The 22,563-nt window shown below is 43.4% G+C and overlaps 1 protein-coding gene across 2 annotated transcripts in view; it reads right to left on the reverse strand.

Annotated features, from left to right (window-relative positions):
• Positions 1–22,563, reverse strand: part of LOC140201475 (SAM and SH3 domain-containing protein 1-like) — a 99,320-nt gene that overhangs the window by 8,861 nt on the left and 67,896 nt on the right. For both annotated transcript variants that reach the window (XM_072265641.1, XM_072265643.1), the window contains 5 exons: positions 21,790–21,959; positions 12,077–12,286; positions 9,543–9,693; positions 3,354–3,497; positions 34–72 (listed from right to left, as the gene is read on the reverse strand). In XM_072265641.1, the coding sequence (XP_072121742.1) occupies positions 34–72; positions 3,354–3,497; positions 9,543–9,693; positions 12,077–12,286; positions 21,790–21,959 (714 nt within the window). The remainder of the gene's footprint in view (positions 1–33; positions 73–3,353; positions 3,498–9,542; positions 9,694–12,076; positions 12,287–21,789; positions 21,960–22,563) is intronic.

Below are 22,563 nucleotides of genomic sequence, written 5' to 3' on the forward strand. Positions count from 1 at the left end.
CAGTCTGGCAACCAGATCTCAACTGCAACTGACCTTCTGTGTTTGGCCGGTTGTCCTTCCTTAGGTCCAACCCTGTATCGAAAATAAACAAGTCGGTGAAAATCAGTGCAAAAAGAAAGGAGCAACATTACAGAGTCTGGCTCACTGCTGCCATGTCCTTCTTGGATCAGAGGCTTTCATCAAGCTCCCTGGACCAAGGGAACTCCTATTTCAATGGGTGCACCAAAGACTCTTTTAATCAATCCTTTTGCAATCATGTTCATAACACAGTTGTCTGCTTGTACCTCTTGCTTATGGGAATATGCCACAGAAGGAATTGGAAAGAGTAACTCACCATCTAGCCATATTAAGTAATCAATGCTTCTCAAGATACAAATACCATCACTCCCTCAGCTGTCTGGCTTTAAACAGGTGAACCAATATTGGACCTATCAGCTGTCTGAAATCCTACACAGACTCTCTGTGTGTATGTAGCAGAAGATTTTTCTCTACCCACCCGCCCCCCCACTGCCAAACGCAGCTCTGTATAGTTAATTCAATTCACTTCTGCCTTCCCATCTAACTACAATCTTAGCTGAGGTGGATAGGAGTGTTTCAAAATCAATACTTGTACTACAGACCTGTAGTACAATACACACTCAGTGGGCACTTTATTAGGTAATCATAATCACGAGAAAGTCTGCAAATGCTGGAAATTCCACCCCCCCCCACCACCTTTTAATTCTGGCATCTTCCCTCTTCTGGCTCAGTCCTGAAGGAGGATCTCAGCCCAAAACATCGACACTTCATTAGGTGCACTTGTACACCTGCTCGTTAATGCAAATATCTGATCAACCAATCCCACGGCAGGAACTCAATGCATAAAAACATGCACACAAAGTCAACAAGTCAGGGTGTTGTTCAGACCAAACTTCAAAATGAGGAAGAAATGTGATCTAAGTGACTTTGACCATGGAATGATTGTTGATGCCGGATGGGGTGGTTTGAGTATCTGAGAAAATGCTGATCTCCTGGGATTATCCTGCATAGCAGTCTCGAGGATTTACAGAGAATGGTGCGAGAAACAAAAAAAGTAATCCACCCAGTGAGGCAGTACTGAAGGCGAAAATGCCTTGTTAATGAGTGAGGTCAGAGGAGAATGGATGGACTGGTTCAAGCTGACAGGAAGGTGACAGTAACTCAAGTAACCACATGTTTTAACAGTGGTGCGTAGAAGAGTGTCTCTGAACATACTGTTGAACCTTGAAGTGGATGGGCTACAGCAGCAGAAGACCACGAACATACTCAGTTGCCACTTCATTAGGTACCGGAGATTCCTCATAACGTGGCCACTGAGTGGTCATGCCTTGCTATTACAAAAATCAGTGCTGCAATCACAGTGTTGTAATGTGAACACATGACTATTACACAAATAGTCATGCAATCTGGAGTAATATTGTATTCTAAATCCAGATGGCAAAATGGATTTCTATTGTAGTGTGGACTAATACGTAAAATGACCCATTGATGTGATTTGGAAATGTACTGTAATGAGGAGCAATGCCATGATGTAGGCTTATACTGTAATGTAGATAAATGCTATGTAATGGATCTGCAATACAAATATGGCCAATTTTGTCATGGATTTGCAATACGAATATGGCCAATTATGTAATGGACCTGCAATATGAAAATGGCCAATTATGTAATGGACCTGCAATACGAATATGGCCAATTATGTAATGGGAATTGACACTGGCAAACCAACCAATGCTGTAAGAGGAATGCATTTGGTGGTGATATCCTGGGGCTGGGATGAATGGCCTCCAGTAAGTACAACCATCTTCCTTTGTTGAAGGTGGCACCTTACCTCCAGATGAATTTTCTCCTGAAGCCCTTTGCCTCAATGCCACACTCGGCTACCTCGATGTCAAAAGGCAATCATTCTCAACTAACCTCGAGAACTCGGATCAAGTTTGGATCTGATGAAATACTTGAACATAGACCCATGCCATAACCTGACCCACAGAGCAATAAACTCTAGTAGCATTCCGTCAATCCATTTTGTACAGATCAGTGTTGCAACAAGGATTGGCACTGTGATTATGAATCACAAAGGTAAGAGATACCTGGGCAGTGTGTTGCTCAATACTGTAAATGGAAGGTGCAGCTGATATAGATCTTCATGTTGTAACATCTCAGTATCTTGTTCCTATATCTTATGTATTCCTGACCTGTTACTTACAAGGCTGACAAATTGGGTATGAATGTTTGACACAGTAGGGAGTACACATTATAAAATAATTAGCAGTTCCAGTTTGTTTGAATTATTCTCAGCATCAAGGTCACCATGGATATCAAAGTCACTTTGCTAAAGTTTGTGATAGGTCCTCAACTAATTGGATACATAGACGAAGCCGTGCATTCCCAGTGTAGCTAAAATAACTCAAATAAGAATAGATAAAAGGGCAGATGGAGGCAGAATAGATTCTGAAGGAAGAAAGTAATTTCATTTCTGCAGCATCTTTCACAACCCCAGGAAGTCCCAAAGCACTTAACAGCCAAAGTATTTGCGAAGCGTGAAGTAAAAATAATAATGTCATACAGTGTCTGTAGAAAGAAAAAGTAGCTCTGAAGAAACAACACCCAACTCAGTGAGCTAAGGAGCATCTGTGGAAGGAAAGGAATGTTGACACACAGGGTTTCAACCTGTAATATCAACAATTCCTTTTCTTCCACAGTTGTTGTTCGATCCCCTGAGATCTTCCAGCAGGTTGTGTGTTGCTTGCTTCCGGCATCTGCAGTCTCTTGTGTCTCCAGCTGTGATGCAAGGTCAAGGACCTGAAAGGTTAACTGTTTCTGTCTTGACGGATGCTGCCTAGCGCACTGAGTACGTCCAGGATTTTCTGCTTCTATTTCAAATGCCCAACATCTGCAGTTCTTTTTGATTTTCATTGACTGGTCATTATTGTAATGAAAGAGAAAGAGAAAGTGGCAGTCCGTTTGCAAGTAGCACCCTTCTGATATCATAACGGCAGAATAATCTGTTTCAGTAACACTAGCTCAATAGATCAGCCAGATTCAGGGCATATACGCTTCAGTGAGTTAACGAATCCCACTACTTTTCTGACACAGGAAATCAGATTCTTTAACTCCATTCTTTAATCTGGGAATTTGGGAATCCTAGATGTTTTCTGGGAGAACTTCTCTGTTCCTTTTCTAAGTGTCAGGATCTGAGGGACTAGAGAGGGCTGGTTTAAATTCTCACCCTGAAGCGTGGTCCCACTGACACTCACAATCTCTCGAAATTATGCGTTCACAAGACGTGTGAGAACACAATGCACTGGAAAATGATTGGTTGGTCTTTTCCTTACCGTTCTCAGGAAATCCACTCTCCTCAAAGCAGCCCGAGTCCCACGGAGATTGTCTCTGCAGGTCTAAACCAGTGGTCTTATTCGAATAGTGGGGTAAGGTCTCCTGGGAAGCACGTTCACCGGGCAGATCCTTGTCACTGTTACCTGTAGGGAGGAAACATTAAAGGACAATTAACATAGAAGGGATAGCCACCACAATCACTCTGCAAGGATCAATCATTAATGACCCACAACGACCAAGGGGCTGACTCCAGGCCAACAGACTTTCAAACAGATAAGCCCACACTGTTAAAAGGAAAGGTGCTGATGCATTGTAAGAGGACGCATCAAACTAATTATGTATGAGTTGAGAGAAAGACAATCTATATTGTATATATCATAAAATACCAATTTGGGAAAAAATGTTGAGAAAAGATTAATGCAAATCAAATCAGACAACCATTAAACTTCAATTTAAATCGGGATTAAATGGAGCAATAAGCAAAATGTGCTGAAGATGCTCAGCACATCAAACATCATCTCTGGAGAGAGAATTAATGCTACAGGTTAACGACCTTCCATTGGAACTGCACATTCTGTTGGAAGGTCATTGAGTTAATGTGAACACGGCTTCTCTCTTCAAAGATGCAGTCTGACCTGAAGAGTAGCTCCTGCATAATTTGTCTACAGCTCCAAAACTTTCTGGTGTTATTTGCTCCACAGTAGTACTGAAGCTTTTCTTCATTATGCATTGAGTTTCATCTCCATCACATTAGATGTGCCACAGTACTGTACACCACTGGACTAAGCTAATGAACCCACCCAAATTATTCCTTTCTGCCCCAACGTGGTGAATTATCCACATTCTGAGTCCTGAACGCGAGGAGAACGAGTCCAATTGTCCCTCCATTCTCTGTACCTATCTAAGAACATCTTAAACACCTCACTTGCTGCTTCTGCAGTACAAAGTTTTGCCAAGTTTTTTTTTGGTACCTATGGATTGGGTTTTGGATTAATGATGCAATCAGTTATCCTCTATCAACTGCCTCTTTGCTCATGATTGTTGTGGAAATTAAGCATAAATCTGAGCTGGTTTCCAACAGATCACTATCAAACTCCAGTAGATCAGTGCATTAGGATCAGAGCTTACGCAGTTGGCCTAAAATTATACTCAGAAACCCACGGTTTTGTTAACACCATAAGACACAAGAATTAGACATTTGACCCTTCAAATCTGCTCCGCCATTTGATCACTGCTTGTTATTTTCCCTCTCAACCCTATTCTTCTGCCTTCTCCCCATAACCTTTTGACACCCTAATCAAGAACCCATCACACCCTCTGCATAAACAAATTCCTTCTTATTTGTGTTTTAAAGGAACGTCCTCGTATTCTGAGATCTGCTTACTGGTCCTAGACTCTCCCATGAATGGAAACATCCTCTCCACATCCACCCTGTCTAGGCCTTTCAATGTTTGGTAGGCTTCAATAAGATTTCTCTCCACCCACCCCCCACCAACCCTACCTGCCCATTCTTTTAAACTCCAGCAAGTGCAGACCCAGAGGCATCAAATACTCCTCCTACATTAACCCTTTCATTCCCACAAACTTCCTCTGGACCCTCTCCAAAGCTAGAACGTCCTTCCTTTCTTTTGTGTGTGCGTGCGCATCTATGCGTGTGCGTCTGCGTGTCAGTGATGACGTCTTTTTCAAGCCTTTACAAGGCGCGGAGCAAGAGAGAGGGACTGTGTGGTACGCCACTCCCCACACAGACACTTTTGCAGCATTTCCCCTTTTTTATTTTACGAGGTCGAGTTGCGATCTCAACACTCAACCCGGCACGGATGGAAAGCGTACTCGGGAGCGGCCCCGACTGGATTCGAACCCAGGAACCTCTGTTCCGGGGTCCGGTGCTGATGTCATTGTGCCACCAGCTGGCCTAGAACACCCTTCCTTAGACATGGGGCCCAAAATTACTCACAATACTCCAAATGTGGTCTGGCCAATGCCTTATTAAGTCTCAGCTTTATATCTTTACTTTAATATCTGTCCTCTCAAAGCGAAAGCATTGCATTTGCCTTTCTTACCACCCACTCAACCTACCTGTTACTTCTTCAAATTCCAACAGATTTGCCAGGCAGATTTCTCCTTCAGGAAATTATGCTGACTTCATCCTATTTTATCATGTGTCTCTACGTACCCCAAACCTCCTCCTTAATAATGGACTCTAATACCTTGCCAGCCACTGAAGTCTGGCAAACTGGTCTATAATTTCCATCTCCCTCCCTTCTTGAAGAGTGGAGTGACATTTGGAATTTTCCAGTCCCCTGGAACCATTCCAGAATCTAGTGATTGTTGAAAGATCACTGCTAACACCTCCACAATCTCTTCAGCTACCGCTTTCAGGTACCCGGGGTGTAGTCCATCTGGTCCAGGTGAGTTATCTACCTTCAGACCTTCCAGCTTCCAAGCACCTTCTCCTTAGCAATAGAGAATATCCTCACTTTTGCCCCCAACACTCTAATTCCTGGCATGCTGCTGGTCTTCTACAGTGAATACTGATGCAAATTACTTATTCAGTTCATTTGCCTTTGCTCCCCATTACTACCTCTCATGTGTAATTTTACAGTGGTCCAATCTCCACTCTTGCCTCTTTTATTCTTTATACATCTGAATAATCTTTTGGTATTCTCTTTCATATTACTGTCTAGCTTACCTTCATATTTCATCTTTTATCTCCTTATTGCTTTTTTAGTTGCCTTCTGTTGGTTTTTAAAAACTTCCCACTAATTGTAATGCCCTCTCTCTGAACTTTAGTTAGATTAAAAGAATTTTAGTTTAATTAGAGGGACAGCTGGAGACAGTTTTGCTTCAAACTTTAACCCCTCTGGACACATGGCCTTCTAATCTCTCCATACCAATCCCTATCTCACCATCACATCCCAGACAAAGGGGGTGCTTTGGTAGCCCGAGAGACCGACCACGACCTTGCTGAGACCAGGCGGCAACTCTCAAGCATCTCCTCTAACTTACCCCTTGAAAAGGAGCCCATTGAGGATCATCAGGACATTGTCTCTGGCAGCATCGGCCATCTCCCCAACTCCAGTGATCTCCCACCCACAGCCACCAACCTCATAGTTAGTTCCCTTACCCAAGATCCACAAACCTGACTGTCTTGGTAGGCTCATTATCTCTGTCTGCTCCTGCCCCAACTGAACTTGTGTCCACATATGCGACTCCATTTTATCCCCCTTGGTTCAGTCCCCTCCCACCTACATCCGCGACACTTCACCTGCTCTTGATCTCCTCAACAACTTTCAATTCCCTGGCCCCAACTGCCTCATTTTCACCATGGATATCCACTCCCTATATATTTCTATCCCCCATCAAGAAGGCATTCAAACTCTCCGCTTCTCTCTCATTAAAAGCCACCAGTTCCCCTCCACCACCACCTTCTTCACTGATTCTCACCCTCAACAATTTCTCTTTCAGCTCCTCCCACTTTCTCCAAAGTTAAGGTGAAGCTATGGGCACCTGCATGGGCCCCAGCAATGCCTGTCTTTTAGTTTGCTACTTTGAACAGTCCGTGTTTTAAGCCTTCCCTAGTACTGTTCCCCAGCTCTTGATGACTGTATTAGTGCTGCTTAATGCACCCATGCGGAGCATGCCAGTTTCATCAGCTTTGCCCCAGCTTCCACCCTGCCCTTAAATTCACTTGGGCAATCTCTGACATCCCTCTCCCCTTTCTCAATCTCTCTGTCTCCATCTCTGGAGATAAACTGTCTACCAATAACTTTTATAAACCTACCAACTCCCATGGCTATGTTGACTATACCTCTTCCCAGCCTGTCTCCTGCAAAAATGCCATTCACTTTTCTCTATTCCTTCGTCTCCATTATATCTAGTCCCCGGATGAAGCTTTCCTTTCCAGAATAACAGAGGTATCCTCCTCCTTCAAAGAACCTAGTTTTCCTTCCACCTCCATTATTACTGCCCTCACCCACATCTCCTCCATTTCCCAGACATCCATCCTCACCCCATCTTCTTAATAACTTAACAGGGATAGAGTTCCTCTTGTCCTCACCTACCATCCCGTGAGCCTCTGCATCCAGCACATCCTTCTCCACAACTTCCACCATCTTCAATGGGATCCTTTCATCAAACACATCTTTATCTCTCCCCCCCCCCCCACTTTCTGCAAAGATCAGCTCTCTCCATGATTCTCCTGTCTATTAGTCCCTCCCTGCTAATCTCCCACCTGTCACTATCCTTGCAAGCAAAAAAAAATCCATTCACCTCAGCCCTCACCTTCACTCAGGGCCCCAAGTAGTCCTTCCGAGTGAGGCAACACTTGACCTGCAAATCCGTTGGGGTCATCTACCGTATCCGATGCTCCCAATGTGGCCTCCTCAACATTGGTGAGATCCAATGTAAATTGGGGGACCCCTTTGTCGAGCACTGTTGCTTTATCCACAAAAGGCAGGATTTCCCTGTGGCCAACCATTTTAATTGCAATCCCCATTCCGCTATGTCGTCCCATGGTCTCCTTAATGAGGCCACTCTCAGAGTGGAGGAGCAACACCTCATTCTATCTGGATTGCCTTTCACATGATGGCATGAACATAAATTTCTCCAACTTGAGTAATTTTCCCGCCTCCCTTCTTCAATTCCCCACTTTGCCTCTCCTCTTACCTCTTTTCTTCTCCTCACCTACCTATCATCTCCCCTCCTCCTTCCCTTTTTACCAAGGTCCACTCTCTTCTCCAATCAGATTCCTTCATCTCCAGTCCTCTACCTTTTCCACCCATCACCTCCTAGCTTCTTACTTCACCCCCTTCCCCCACTCACCTGGCGTCACCTATCACCTTCAAGCTTGTACTCTTTCCTCCCTCCCCACCCCACCACATTACTTTGGCTTCTTCCCCCTATCTTTCCAGTCCTGATGAAGGGTCTCAGCCCGAAATATTGACTGTTTATTAATTTCTCTAGATGCTGCCCAATCTGAATTCCTCCAGCACTTTGTGTGTGTTGAGCTGGAGCCTGTTAATGGGCAGTTGCAATCCCTTGTGGGGAAACCCTAGATACTTCATACCTCAACAGTGACTATACATGCAGCAGTATCTTCGATTGCCTGGGCTCACCTAAGGACTTCTTGTCACACTTTTGCACAACCTAAAGTGTACCTTCCAGCTGGTGGCTCAGGAGTAACAAGGAAAAAAAATTAGGCAGCAATTCCTTGGGAGAGAAAAGGAAAGAGGGACCATGATGGCATTTAGAAATGGTGAGAGAGAAGATGAAGCCATTGAGGATATGGAAGATGGACTGTCACATGAGACTGGGAAGATAATACATGGGTGCAAGCACTGAATGACCAACACTATCATCTGGAAGTACCCCTCCAAGCAAACACCATCCTGACATGGAAACATATCAAAATTCCTTCAGCTTAAAGGACTGCATTAGTTCATCACCAACTTCCCAAGGGCAATTAGGAAATGGGCAGTTAAATGCTGGCTCAGCCTGTGAAGCCCATGTCCCTTGAACGAACGCACAAGACAAAATGGTCTGGTTCTGTACAGCAACCTCTGTGCAAATCTGAGTAATAATCCAAACATGAAAGTACCTTGCACACTCTGAGAATAAACTTTGTCAAAATCAAAAACAAGGGCTAAGTGGGAAGCGATTTTTATTTTACAGATGGGACACTAAAAAAATCTATAACTGAATACTTTATTTGAGGTCGGAGAATGATGGACAATGGGCCAAAAGGGAGAAAGTTTCAAATTAAATTTATTATCACAGTACACACTGTATATGTCACCATCTACTACCCTGAGATTCACTTACTTGTGGGCATTCATAGTAAATACAAAGAAACACAATAGAATCAGTGAAAAACTACAAAGACAAAACAACCATTGTGCAAAAGACAACAAATTGTGCAAATACTGAAAGAAAAACAAACTAATAATAATAGACAACTAACCAATAAAATTTTCGGAAACACAGGTGGGAGAGGTGCACCTTGCTGACGAGTAACCTTCTGTGCTTTAATGCTTAACAATCACATTCTGAGAGAAGGTGAGTTTTCAACAGTACCAAAAATGTCTTTGCTTTAACTATATCTACTGTGCAGATATTACAATAATCCCAACAAATGACCCTTTGTATTGCCTCAAACACATTACTGCAAATTAGGGTGCTGGTCTTACTGTCATAGTCATGCAGGAGTTCAACGGCCAGCAGCAGGCGAGACCTCTGCTCTGGCTCCAGGATGTTCAGTTCGTCCAAGTCCTCCTCCTGCAGCAGCTTGAACGTGTCCAAGTCCTCGTAGCCATTCAACAGCAGAGTTGGCATGTGTTGCTGGAAACGGAACAAACACAACAGAGTGATGGAGACCAGGAAACGGTCAAGTGGGATAACAGGCCGAAGACTCTTCTCATGGGACTATTTAATTAACAGAATTTAAATTCCGCAGCATTGCAACGGGGCTTGAACTTGTGCCTCTATTAGTCCTGGCACTGCATTACTATTGGTAAGTTAACTACTGTTCCACACAAATAGTAGCCAGTAACTAGATTTAAAGGCTGTTTGACAAATTACAAGAGAATGAAGCCACGACAGCTGCAGTGTTAAACCACAGGTCAAGGACCAGAAGACAGTCAGCAGTGCTGAGCATTCAGATAATGAACTTGAAGGATTCTAATCCACCTGCCATCTTTTACTGCTGTCCTCCATTATGTCCTGTTTAAGTTTAGAGAAAATAAGTCGTCGGACATTTGATACATCCTTTAAATTTGAGCAAATATGGTGACCTTTTATCCAATATTTTCATTTAATTTGATTTATTATTCTTTCAATCTCCCCCCCCCCCCGAAGTTTTAGATTTGATCAGAAAGTCTTTCTTTCTTTCTTTTGTTGGTCGTATCCTCAAAATGGACTGCCCAGTCCCTTTTTTTTTGTTTTATTATAGTGTAGTGGGTTTTTTTTTCTTTTCATTTAAAACCCGATGTTTTTTCCTTTCTCTTCATAAACTGGTAAGAGGAGAATTGCTATTTTCATTTTTTAATTATTATATACTTTATACTAGTTTAACAATATCTATGATTTTGACGTTTGTCTTAATCTTGGTTTACATTGTTACTGATATATATATTTGAACTAATTCTCATGACTGTATTTATGCTTTTTTTAAAAATCGATAAAATGATTAATAAATAAAGAAAGAAAGATAATGAACTTGTAAACTGATGCTCCATCTGGATCAACGTTTGGTCCACTGACCTCCGGATACACGTTTGGATAAATAGGCACGGCTGCACAGCGGTTAGCACAACATTTTACAGTACCAGCGACACGGGTTCAATTCCCACCGCTGCCTGTATGTTCTCCCTGTAAACGTGTGGGTTTTCTCCAGGTGCTCAGGTTTCCTCCCGCAGTCCAAAGACCCACAGGTTGGTTGGTTAATTGGTCATTGTATATTGTCCCATGATTAGGCTTAAATCAGGGACCGCTAGGTGGCGTGGCTCAAAGGGCAGGAAGGCATATTCCACGCTGTATCTCAATCAACAAATAATTTTGAAGTTTACAGATAACCTGAAACTCAGAAGTGCAGTTAACAGAGGAGAGGCTCACTCCGGTGTTTAGGAAAGTGAAAGAAAACAGCAAACACTCAGCAGGTCAGGCAGCGTCTACAGCAGGAGTTCCCAACCTGGGATCCACGGGGCCCCTCGGCTAACGATAGGGGCCCATGGCATTAAAAAAAGGTCAGGAACCCCTGATCTACACAGATTGAAATGGAGCTCATGTTGTGGGCACACAGCGGATGAATTTAATGTCAGGCACAAAGTGATCCATTTAGCAGTAAATATGAGCAACGTGAATTAAATGGGGAAATTCTGCAGGTAGCATTCATCCAAAGGACCCATAGTGGTGGGGTTACAAATTAAGAGTCTTTGAAGGTGCCAAGGCACAAAATCTATTAAAAAGGGCAAGATTCACTTGATTATATTTCCTTAACTAGGGTTCTTGAAATAGCAAATAGAATACAAAAAATAGAGTACAAAAAGTAAGATGCATTAAACTTTCATAAAACACACTTTAGTCAGCTCAGGAACTATTTGCTATTTCAAGAACCACAGTTAAGGAAATATGTCAAATCTTAGTGAATATCCAGACAAGGTTTTTTTTTGATTTAGCAGAAACTATTTCCAAAGCAGAAAACTCCCAGATTAGATTTAAAGCAAAACAAACAGAGAGGATGCGAAGATTACTTTTGGCAGAGCAAGTTCTTTCACACCTGGGGTCTACTGACCGAAACAGATTCACAACATGCAAAATGTTGAAAAACTAATTTAAGGGGAGACACTTTTGGAGGTTTGAGAATGAGCAGGGCATAGATCCAATTGAATACGGCTGAGCAATAAATACCACGTGATCTCATGAATCTCCTGCTTACTTGAGTAGGAGCACCAACCATCTTTCGGAATGTAATTGAGTCAGGCGTTTTTCTGTTGATGCAATCTGTCTTGCTGTTGTGGTATTGAGACATCAATAGGATCCTAATGATTACAGGTGAACTCAATGTGTGAATGGTACTGCAGACATCCTAGTGAAAGGCTGTCATATCTGTTTTCCCATGATGATTAGAGACTTTCTCAAATGCTGACTTCCCTTATGTGGGTTAAACCTTCTTTACTGCAAAGTTTGGAAGTCATTCAATAAAGCTGTAAGTTATGAAACCAACCTCTAGGTCATATCGCCGGAGCAGCTCCTGAACAGTGTGTGGCTTGGGGTGTTTGCCTCCTCGTCTCCTCCTCCTCGGCCTTTTTGGCTTTTCCACTTCATCGTTCACAACATCCATGTAAATGAACTTGAACGTTCCAACCTTATTGTTCAGCAGGCCCATCCATGTCCCCCCTGGGGGCTTGCTGATTATATCTATCACATCACCTTTCTGGAAAACAGGTTGGGAGCATTACTATTTTCTGTTGAGTGCAAAAGTAACTGAAGTAAATGCAGTCACTGCAGTTGAAATGTGCACCTTGGAGAAAGAAAAATCTCACTTTATACAGTTTCTTTCATAACATCAAGACAATCAAGACGGTTAATCGCTGTTAACTGAAGCCAGCAGTCAGTTTCCATTGAGCAAGGTCACACAGATAATACAGAAAAGTAAGTGAATACTGCAACCCAATATCCAGGTACTTTACAAAGCACATTCAAGACCATAAGGCATAAGAGCAGAATTGGGCCCTTTGGCCCATCGAGTCTGCTCCACTATTTCATCATGGCTGATCAACCATTCTCTCAACCCCATTTTCCTGCCTTCTCCCTGTAACCTTTCATGCCCTGACTTACCAAGAATCCATTAACCCCCCCACCTTAAATACCCCCAAATGACCTGGCCTCCACAGCCCCCTGTGGTAACAAATTCCACAGATTCACTACCCTCTGGCTAAAGAAATACCTCCTCACCTCCATTCTAAATGGACGTCCCTCTATTCTGAGGTGGTGTTCTCCGGACCTGGACTCCCCCGCTATAAGAAACATATATCCCCTCTATCTAGGCCAGTCAACATTCGCTAGGTTTCAATGAGATCCCACTCATTCTTCTAAATTCCAGCGAGTACAGGCCCAGAGCCATCAAATGCTCCTCATATGATAAGCCTTTCGTTCCTGGAATCATTTTCGTGAACTTCCTTTGAACCCCCTGCAATGTCAGTACATAAGGAGCCAAAAACTGCACGCAATATTCCAAGTGAGGCCTCACTAGTGCCTTATAAAGCCTCAGCAATACATCTTTGCTTTTAAATTCCAGTCCTCTTGAAATGAATGCTAACACTGCATTTGTCCTCCTCACCACCAACTCAACCTGCAAATTAACCTTTAGGGAATCCTGCACAAGGACTCCCAAGTCCCCTTGCATCTCAGATTTTTGAATTTTCTCTCCATTTACAAAGTAGTCTACACTTTTCTTCCTCCTACCAAAGTGCATGACCATACACTTCTAGACACTGTATTCCATCTGCCACTTCTTTGCCCATTCTTCTAATCTGTCTAGTCTTTCTGTAGCCTCTCTACTTCCTCAACACTACCTGCCCCTCCACCTATCTTTGTATTGTTGGCAAACTTTGCCACAAAGCCATCAAACCCACCATCCAAATCATTGACATACAATGTAAAAAGAAGTGGTCCCAGTACCGAACCCTGTGGAACACCACTAATCACAAACAGCCAATCAGGAAAGGCTCTCTTTATTCCCACTCTGCCCCCTACCGCTCAGCCAATACTCTATCCATGTTAGTATCTTTCCTGTAGTACCATAGGTACTTTTCTTGTTAAGCAGCATACATGTGGCACCTTGTCAAAAGTCTTCTGAAAATCTAAGTAGACAGCATACACTGACTCTCCTTTGTCTATCCTGCTTGATATTTCCTCAAAGAATTCTAACATATTTGTTAGGCAGGACTTTCCCTCAAGGAAACTGTGCTGCCTCTGACCTATTTTATCATGTGCTTCCAAGTACTCAGAGACCTCATCCTTAACAATCAACTCCAACATTTTCCCAACCACTAAAGTCAGTCCAACTGGTCTATAACTTCTTTTCTTCTGCCTCCCTTCTTTCTTGAAAAGTGGAATGTCACAATTTTCCAGTCCTCCGGAACCATCCCAGAATCTAGTGATTCTTGAAAGTCATTACTAATGCTTCCACAATCTCTTTCAGAGCCTAAATCCCCTCCACCATCTAGAATACCCAACCCTAGAGCTTCTAGGATTCAAAAGTTGGGCTCAGTACCATTCATGATACAGCCATATGCTGAACCAGTCCTGTCCCAATCATTGTCTGTGGATGATGCAATGACAGAGCTGGTACAAATTCAGCAGGTTCAATCCTAACCTCTGCTGCTGTTGGCGTGCAGTTCGCAAGTTTTCCCCATGACTGCTTGGCTTCCCCTGGTGCTTCGGTTTACTCCCACATCTCAAAGATGTGCAGGTGGCAGGTTGGTAGGTAATCAGCCACTATAAGTTGCCTCCAGTGTGTAAGTAGGATTAGTATAGATAGGGACCATGGCCAGCATAGGCATGATGGGCCAAAGGGCCTGTGGTTATGCTGTACAACTCTATGACCTAGATGGCACCAATATTAATGAGGCTCAGTTATCTGGAGAGACTGGAGAGTGAGTTTTCCTTCACGAGAGATGGCTAATAAATGTATTGAAAAATGTGAGAGGTTTTGCTAAAGCAAGTAGGTTTCGCAGCCAAGCGAATCAGAATCAGGTTTAACATCACTGGTGCACCTCAAGAAATTTGTTGTTTTGCGGCAGCAGTACACTGCAATACATAATGATAAAAACTATAAATTACACTAAGGAAATATATTTTAAATAATTAGTGCAAAAAGAGAGTGTAGAAAAACAGTGAGGATTCATTGTCCATTCAGAAATCTGATGGTGGAGGGGAGGAAGCTGATCCTAAAACACTGAGTGTGTATTTTCAGGCTCTTGTACCTCCTCGATAGTCATAAGGAGAAGGGGGCATGTCCTAGGTGATCGGGGTCCTTAATGATGGATGAACATGGATAAAAAATGTTCAGCAAAGTATCTAGCGATAAGGGCTTTATTGCCTGGAAGTGCTGTGGAGTTAGATTCCACAAGAAAGCTAACTGGACATACAGATGAGGAGGAACGATCTGTGGGGTTACGGGCAAAGATGAAGTGTAGGATAAAGAACAGGCAGAAGCTTATCAGGTTGAGTGAGTCCTTTCACCTATAAGATTCTGCAATCTTCAGCAAGGCCACTTCAGCAGGACCTCACATTTTTGTGATCCCTGCCACCTTTGCCAACGGCAGCAGCCACAGGGATCACCTCCAAAGTTACACACTACATTGCTGGGTTATAACTGAGGAATCACCTAATGGAGGAACGACTTGTCAAACAGATGTACAAAAAAAAAAATGAACAGATGTGACATGAGCCTGCTACCCTCTGACTTGAAAGGCAAGTGTGGTACTAGCGGGTAGTGCCTGCCATCTATAAGACCATCACCATTTTCTTGGAACAAGGGAAACCAATCCAAAATATGGTATTATTTCAACCTCAAACAAATATCACCTCATCATTTGGTGTTACAGATAATTTCCCTCAGATAAAAGTGTTAAAATTCACTTTTTAATGGCCTAGAGGCAACAAAGTCAATCTAGGCAAAATTAAATGACTCTGTACTAACAATTAGTGGCCTTTTTGGACTTTTGAATCTCAGTAACAGAACTGGTGCTTTAGTAAAGGAATCTCCCACTTCCTTCCCAGTCCTGAAAAAGGGTCTTGGCCTGAAACGTTGACTGTTCATTCATTTCCATAGCAGCTGCCTGACCCGCTGAGTTTCTCCAGCATTTTGTGTGTTGCTTTATTGAAATAAGTAGGTCTCACAATCTTGTGCTAATTGAGCTAAAAGAAAATCTAATAGACTTGAGCTTTCTCCTGTTGGAACCAAGAGAATGCCTCAGAATGTAATCTCTCCCTTTCTCAATCCTGATGAATAGTGCTCGATCTAAAACATTAACTTTGTTTCTATTCCCACAGATGCTGCCTGGCTTGCTGAGTATTTCCACCATTTTCTATTTTTATTTCAGATTTGCAGCATCTGCAGCTGTTTTTGGATTTTCATATAATATTGGGTCTCTGCTCTACGCCTCCTAAATTACTAGACCTAGTCGGCACTGTGCAAAATTTAGTTTGGAAAAGTATGAAATTCCTTTCCCTTGTGAAGGAGTTAAAAAAACCTAACACATTAATTTGGAATCGTTTTAATTGCATACATTAATGTGTGATAATTAACAGTCCTAATTAAAATGGAAAGTGGATTAGCTAAGAGAAATAAAAGAGCGGGAATAAAGCGTAAAACAAAGAGTTTGACAGGCTGCTGCTAGTGAGGTGCCAAAGGGATTAGTACAACGGCATCAGCTACTTTCATTCTATACTAAGGTCCGAGAGGAAAGGACAGCAAAATCTATTCAAGTTTGCTTACAAAGCAAAGTTGATGGGAAACTGAACTGGGCAGAGGCTGCTCAATCGTTCAGCACTGGAAATGGACGTTGCATTCACGATTCACGCTGAACCCACGACCACGTGACCCGGTCGGGATGCAAGCAGGATTAACGCACCAGCTTCAGTGACGCTGACTCCAACAGGGGCAACGTACTGCGTAACTACAGGACCAGATTTTCACGAGGGACAAGGTCGTCGGTGACGGTCAGACATCGGAAGGTTTAACATGGTGCTATAACAAGCCATCCCACAGCTTACTGCATGACACATGAAATCTGTGACCTGTCACCCTACTGGAGATCTTGATGAAGGAGGAGGGTGGGACAGAGGAAGCCCTTCGCCCACTGAATGATGTCAGAATCTGCCACTCCAGTGACCCACCTTACACATGCACTGCAGGGCGTTGCCGAACCTGTTCGGCAAAATGGGAATGATCTAACTAAAAGATTCTGAACTAGGTTGTTCGGATAGGTGTTAAGAACCTGCTTCTTCTGGTTGGAGAGTTCAAAATTATGGGACGCTACCTTGAGGAAAGTCCACCAGCCACTTTGGCAGAAGATGAGAAATTTATTTCCAAGTGAGTTATGAACATTTGGAGCTCTCCATCTGGAACACCGTGAATAACCTGTCGCTGAGCACATTTCAGATGAGATTTTCAGACACAAATAGAATTGATGGATTTGGAACTCAACTAGGAACGTTCACATAAGAGGAGTGATGAAAAATTTCTCTCTTCCTGCACCAATTCATTGGTACTCGATCCAGAGCTGCTCACTGCTGAACAGGAGCTTTACTCTGTTCCACCTACAGGGGGCAGTGCTGGGCCATTTCTCCCTGACATAAAACAAGTGAAAACATGGATACAGGAGGGAATATTGTTAATGATAACGATGACCTTACCTCCATGGAGGAAGCCATTTCAGCCCCTGGAGCCTATATCGCATTCCCCCACCATTTGTAGCTTTAACGGGGCTCTCCCGAGATTCTAAAACCTACTGGTACACCGGGGGCAATTTACAGCAGTCAAGCAAACTACCAGCCTCTACGTAACTGGGATACTGGAGGAAACCTGAGCTCTGGGGGAAGCCCACGTAGTCACAAGGAGAAAGTGAACACTCCATAGTGACAACAACAGAGGTCAGGCCAGATTAATGGGCCTGAGGGGAAGTAGCTCTACTAACTGACCACCACATCACCTACTTCAGAACAAACACCTTCAGAACACGGATTAGTCAACAGAACATAATCACACAAGACGAAACTTAGTGCAGGGAAATGTGCGCTAATAACTTTCAGATATATAATGAGGAGGGCATCAAATGAAGAAGGGCCTGTAGCTGTGCTGTAGTTCTCTATAAAGGTACTAGTCTATGTGCAAGGTCACAGATTATTTAAAAGTGCAGCACAAGAAATATGTGGCGTTCTAATCGAGAGTGAAATAATGCAAATCGTACACAGACCATTAATTTGGCTGCAATTAGATCACTGTGTACAGTTTTGGATTCTTTACCATGTCAACAATATAAAGGGGAATGAGAAGTTAAAGGGAAGATTTCATGTGTCGGCATTGGAGATGGCCTTTGTGTGCAAGGAGGAATCTGAGCACCTGTTGTTGCTTTTGTTACAGCATCGGAGATGTGACAAATGCACTCCAAATTACAAGGAATTTCTGAGCACACTGGGAGGGAAAGTCTTTTTACCTAATAAGTGATACAAGGATCTGCAGCACTGAAACAGAAACCATCCTAGCTTTTACAGCAAGTCTTTGGGGAAAAAAAAGGACACGGATCGAGAAGCAGCTGTGAAAGGAGAAATACAGTCAATGTTACAAGTCACAGATCTGTCATTGGGAGTGGGAAGGAGGGAAAACAGGATAGTTCTAAGCCGTAGAGTTGTTATCGTGTCAGATTCTGTGACTAGTCCCCCTTCCTCATGAGACAAGATCATCACTAGTTTGTGGTAAAAGTGATCAGTTTAGGCATTAGGAGTTACAGTAATTCCTCAATGACTGACATTGAGATTTTTTTTTAAAAAGCATCCTGTAGCCACATGACATGGAAACTGGTCCTCGGGCCCAGAACGTCTGCTATGACCATCAAGTACCCACTTGTACTTTATTCTCCCCACACACTCCCCCAAGATTCTATCACTCAGATGTACACGGGGATGGGGGGGGGGGGGAGAGAACGCTTTACAGCGGTTAATTAAGCAACCAACCCGCACATCTTTGGTATGTGGGAGGAAACCAGATCAGCCAAAGGAAATCCACTCGGTCACAGGAAGAACGTACAAACACCAGACAGACAGCACTGGAAGCAAGGAGTGAATCAGATTTGTAGCACAGAGTCTCTACCAACTGTTTCACTGTGGTCCTCACTAATTTTACTACACCAGGTCAACATGTTGATAGAAATGCTGAATATGCTACTTACACGTTACTAAATTATTGAAGAATCAGTTATTCAATTCAACTTGTCCATGCTAGTATTCATATTCCCTACCAGCTTTCTCCCGTCCCAAAAGACACAGGAGCAGAATTAGACCAGTCGGTTAATCAAGTCTGCTCCGCCATTTCTCACGGCTGTTCCATTTTCCCGCTCAACCCCATTCTCCTGTCGTCACCCCGTAACCTTTCACGCCCTGACTAATCAAGAACCTATCAACCTCTGCCTTAAATACACCTAATGATCTGGCCTCCACAGCCACCTGTGGCAACAAATTCCACAGATTCACCGCCCTCTGGCTAAAGAAATTCCTCCTCATCTCTGTTCTGACTTGTCGTCCCTCTGATCTGAGGCTGTGCCCTCAGGTCCTTGTTCCACCAGCAAAGGGAAGATCCTCTCCACATCTACACTATCTTGGCCTTGCAAGATTCGATGGGTTTCACTGAGTTCCTGCACCCCCCCCCCCTTTCTTCTGAATTCCAGTAAATACAGGCCCAGGGCCATCAAACGCTCCTCATAAATTAACCTTTTCATTCCCAGAATAATTATTGTGAATTTCTTCTGAACCCTCTCCAACATCAGTTCATACTTAGGTAAGAAGCACAAAACTGCTCACAATACTCGAAGTGAGGCCTCACCAATGCCTTATAAAGCTTCAGCATTACATTCTTGCTTATATATTCAAGTCCTCTAGAAACGAATGCCAATATTGCATTTGGCTTCCTCACCATGGACTCAACCTGCATGTTAACCTTTAGGGAACCCTGCACAAGGACTACCAAGTCCCTTTGCACTTCAGATTTTTGAATATTTTCCCTGCTCAGAGGATTGTTTGTGCTTTTATTCCTTCTATCAATGTTCATGACCACACACGACACCACACTGTATTCCATCTGCCACTTGGTTTCCCATTCTCTTAATCTGCCCAAGTCCTTTTGCAGCCTCTCTGCCTCCTCATCACTATGAGGGGTGATTGATAAGTTCGTGGTGTGGAAAACCTAGCACATTTATTTTTCAACATAGTCCCCTCCTACACGTACACACTTAGTCCAGCGGTCGTGGAGCACTTTGTAGAAGTGGGCTACAGCAGGGGTGATTGATAAGTTTGTGGCCTAATGTACAAGGAGATGAGTTATTAACTTCAAACTTTCTGCATCATCACTCAAAGAGTTAAATTGTACGTGCATGCAACGAGAGCGTCTTGGACCTCCAGGTGGTCCACAGCAGGGGTGATTGATAAGTTCGTGTCCTAGGGTAGAAGGAGATGAGTTATATAGCTCTCGTTATATGCATGTGCAGTTCAACTCTTAGTGAAAATGCAGAAAGTCTGAAGTTAATAACTCATCTCCTTTCATCTTAGGCCACAGACTTATCAATCACCCCTGCTGTGGACCACTTCTGGAGGTCCAAGACGCCGACTTCTACAAAGAAGGGATCTGTATGCTCCACGACTGCTGAACTAAGTGTGTAAATGTAGGAAAAATAAATGTGCTAGGTTTTTGAAAATTGACTCCTTCTATCTTAGGGCACGAACTTATCAATCACTCCTCGTACTTGTCTCTCCACCTATTTTTGTAGCATCTGCAAACTTGGCATCAAAGCATCAACTCCATTATCTAAATCATTAACATATAACATAAAAAAGTGGTCGCAAAACCAGCCTCTGCAGAATACCACTAGTCATTGGGAGTTAAGCAGAAAAGGCTCCCTTTATTCCCACTCTTTGCCTCCTGCCAATCAGCCAATCCACTATCCATGCTACTATCTTTCCTGAAATATCATGGACTCTTATCTTGTTGAGCAGTCTCTTATGCAGTGTTGTCTTGTCAAAGGCCTTTGAAAATACAAGTACATAACATCCACTGATTTTCCTTTGTCTATCTTGCTTATTATTTCCTGAAAGAATTCCAACAGATTCGTCGGGCAAGATTTTCCCTTGAGGAAACCATGCTGACCTTGGCCAATTTTACCATGGGCCTCCAAGTACCCTAAGACCTTATCCTTAACAATCAACTCCAACATTACCCCAACCAGTGAGGTCAGGCTAACTGGTCTACAATTTCCTCTCTTCTACCTCCTTCCCTTCTTGAAGAGTGGAGTGGCATTTGCAATTTTCCAGCCCTACAGAACAATTCTAAAATCTAATGATTGTTGAAAGATCACTACCAATGCCGCAATGATTTTTTCAGCCACCTCTTTCAGAACACTGGGATATAGTCCATCTGATCTTGGTGACTTATCTACCCACAGACCTTTCAGTTCCCAAGCATCTTCTTCCTAGTAATGGCAACTGCACTCACTTCTGCCCCGACACTCTCGAACTTCAGCATACCGCGAGTGTTTTCCACAGTGAAGACTAATGCAAAATACTTAGTCAGTTCTTCCTTGTTCTCCCACCAGCGTCATCTTCCAGCAATCCAATATCTAATCTCTTTTACTCTTTATATATCTGACAAAACTCCGGTTATCCTTGTTGATAATACTGCCTAGCTTACCTTCATATTTCATCTTTTCCCTCCTTATGGTTTTTTTTACGGTTTTTAAAAGCTTCTCAATACTCTCACTTTCCATTCATTTTTTGCTATATTATATGCCCTGCCCTTTACTTTTATGTTATCTTTGCTTTCCCTTGTCAGCCATGGTTGTGTCATCCTGCCTTTAGAATACTGCTTCTTCTTTGGGATGCATCTATCCTGCACCTTCCAAATTGCTCCTAGAAACTCCAGCTATTGCTGTTCTGCCATCGTCCCTGTTAGTGTTCTATTCCCATCATCTTTGGCCAGCTCCTCTCTCATGCCTCTGTAATTCCCTTTAGTCCACTGTAATACTGAAACATCTGACTTTAGCTCGTCCTCTCAAGTTGCAGGGTAAATTCTATCATATTATAATCACTGCCTCCCAAGGGTCTCTTTACCTTAAGCTCCCTAATCAAAATACACAAATAATGTGAAGATAGACTTAGTGGTACCTTGAGTTTCAGTGAATCGGTGTCATACGGGCTCGGGGTAAAATCAGTGTGGACTCTGGCCCGGCCACAGAAAGGGCCCTGGTAGGCAGATTCTTCCTCCTCCCCATCCTCTGATTTCACACTCTCCCTGTTGCTGGCTGACGAGTCTGTGGTGCTCACTGTTTGACCACCTGAAAAAGAGGACAATGAGGGGTGACGAAGCGCACTTGTTACAGCAGCTCAGCTTCCCTTCCCAGAACACTTGTACTTGCTTGGAACCCTGCAAAGTGTGGCTGTACGCTCTTCTGCTTGGTCTAAATTCCACCCGCTTGATCCTGGGGGTAGTTCTTCCCCTTTGTCATCTGCATGTCATCCAGATACTCCCCTCTCCACACCCACCCTATTGTGGTCAGATTCCCCCGCCACCACAACACTCTTCTTCAAACCCCACTAGCTAGACTGACCACTCATCCTCGGTTTGATTCTCTTCTCCTTGATCAGTCCCTTTTCCTTAGCTCTCGTAGCCCATCTTCCCTCCCCCCCCTACGCCCTGCTATACATCCTGTTGTCCAATTTAGTCCTCTAAAGTAATTTCCATCCCTGGTCCAGATCTCCACCTCTCCTCATATTGATCTGATTCTCTGGTCTCACCTCTGCCCTCCATTGTCCGCTTGTGGTCCAAATGGTCCGTCTTCCCATTGTGACCCACCTTCCACCACCTCCCTGTCGCAGTCCGATTCTTCTGCTCCCCTCACCCATACATCCCCATTGTGAACCAATTCCTCGCCCCCCCCC

Source organism: Mobula birostris, chromosome 8, assembly GCF_030028105.1.
Source record: "Mobula birostris isolate sMobBir1 chromosome 8, sMobBir1.hap1, whole genome shotgun sequence".
In the NCBI taxonomy this organism is placed as follows: domain Eukaryota; kingdom Metazoa; phylum Chordata; class Chondrichthyes; order Myliobatiformes; family Myliobatidae; genus Mobula; species Mobula birostris.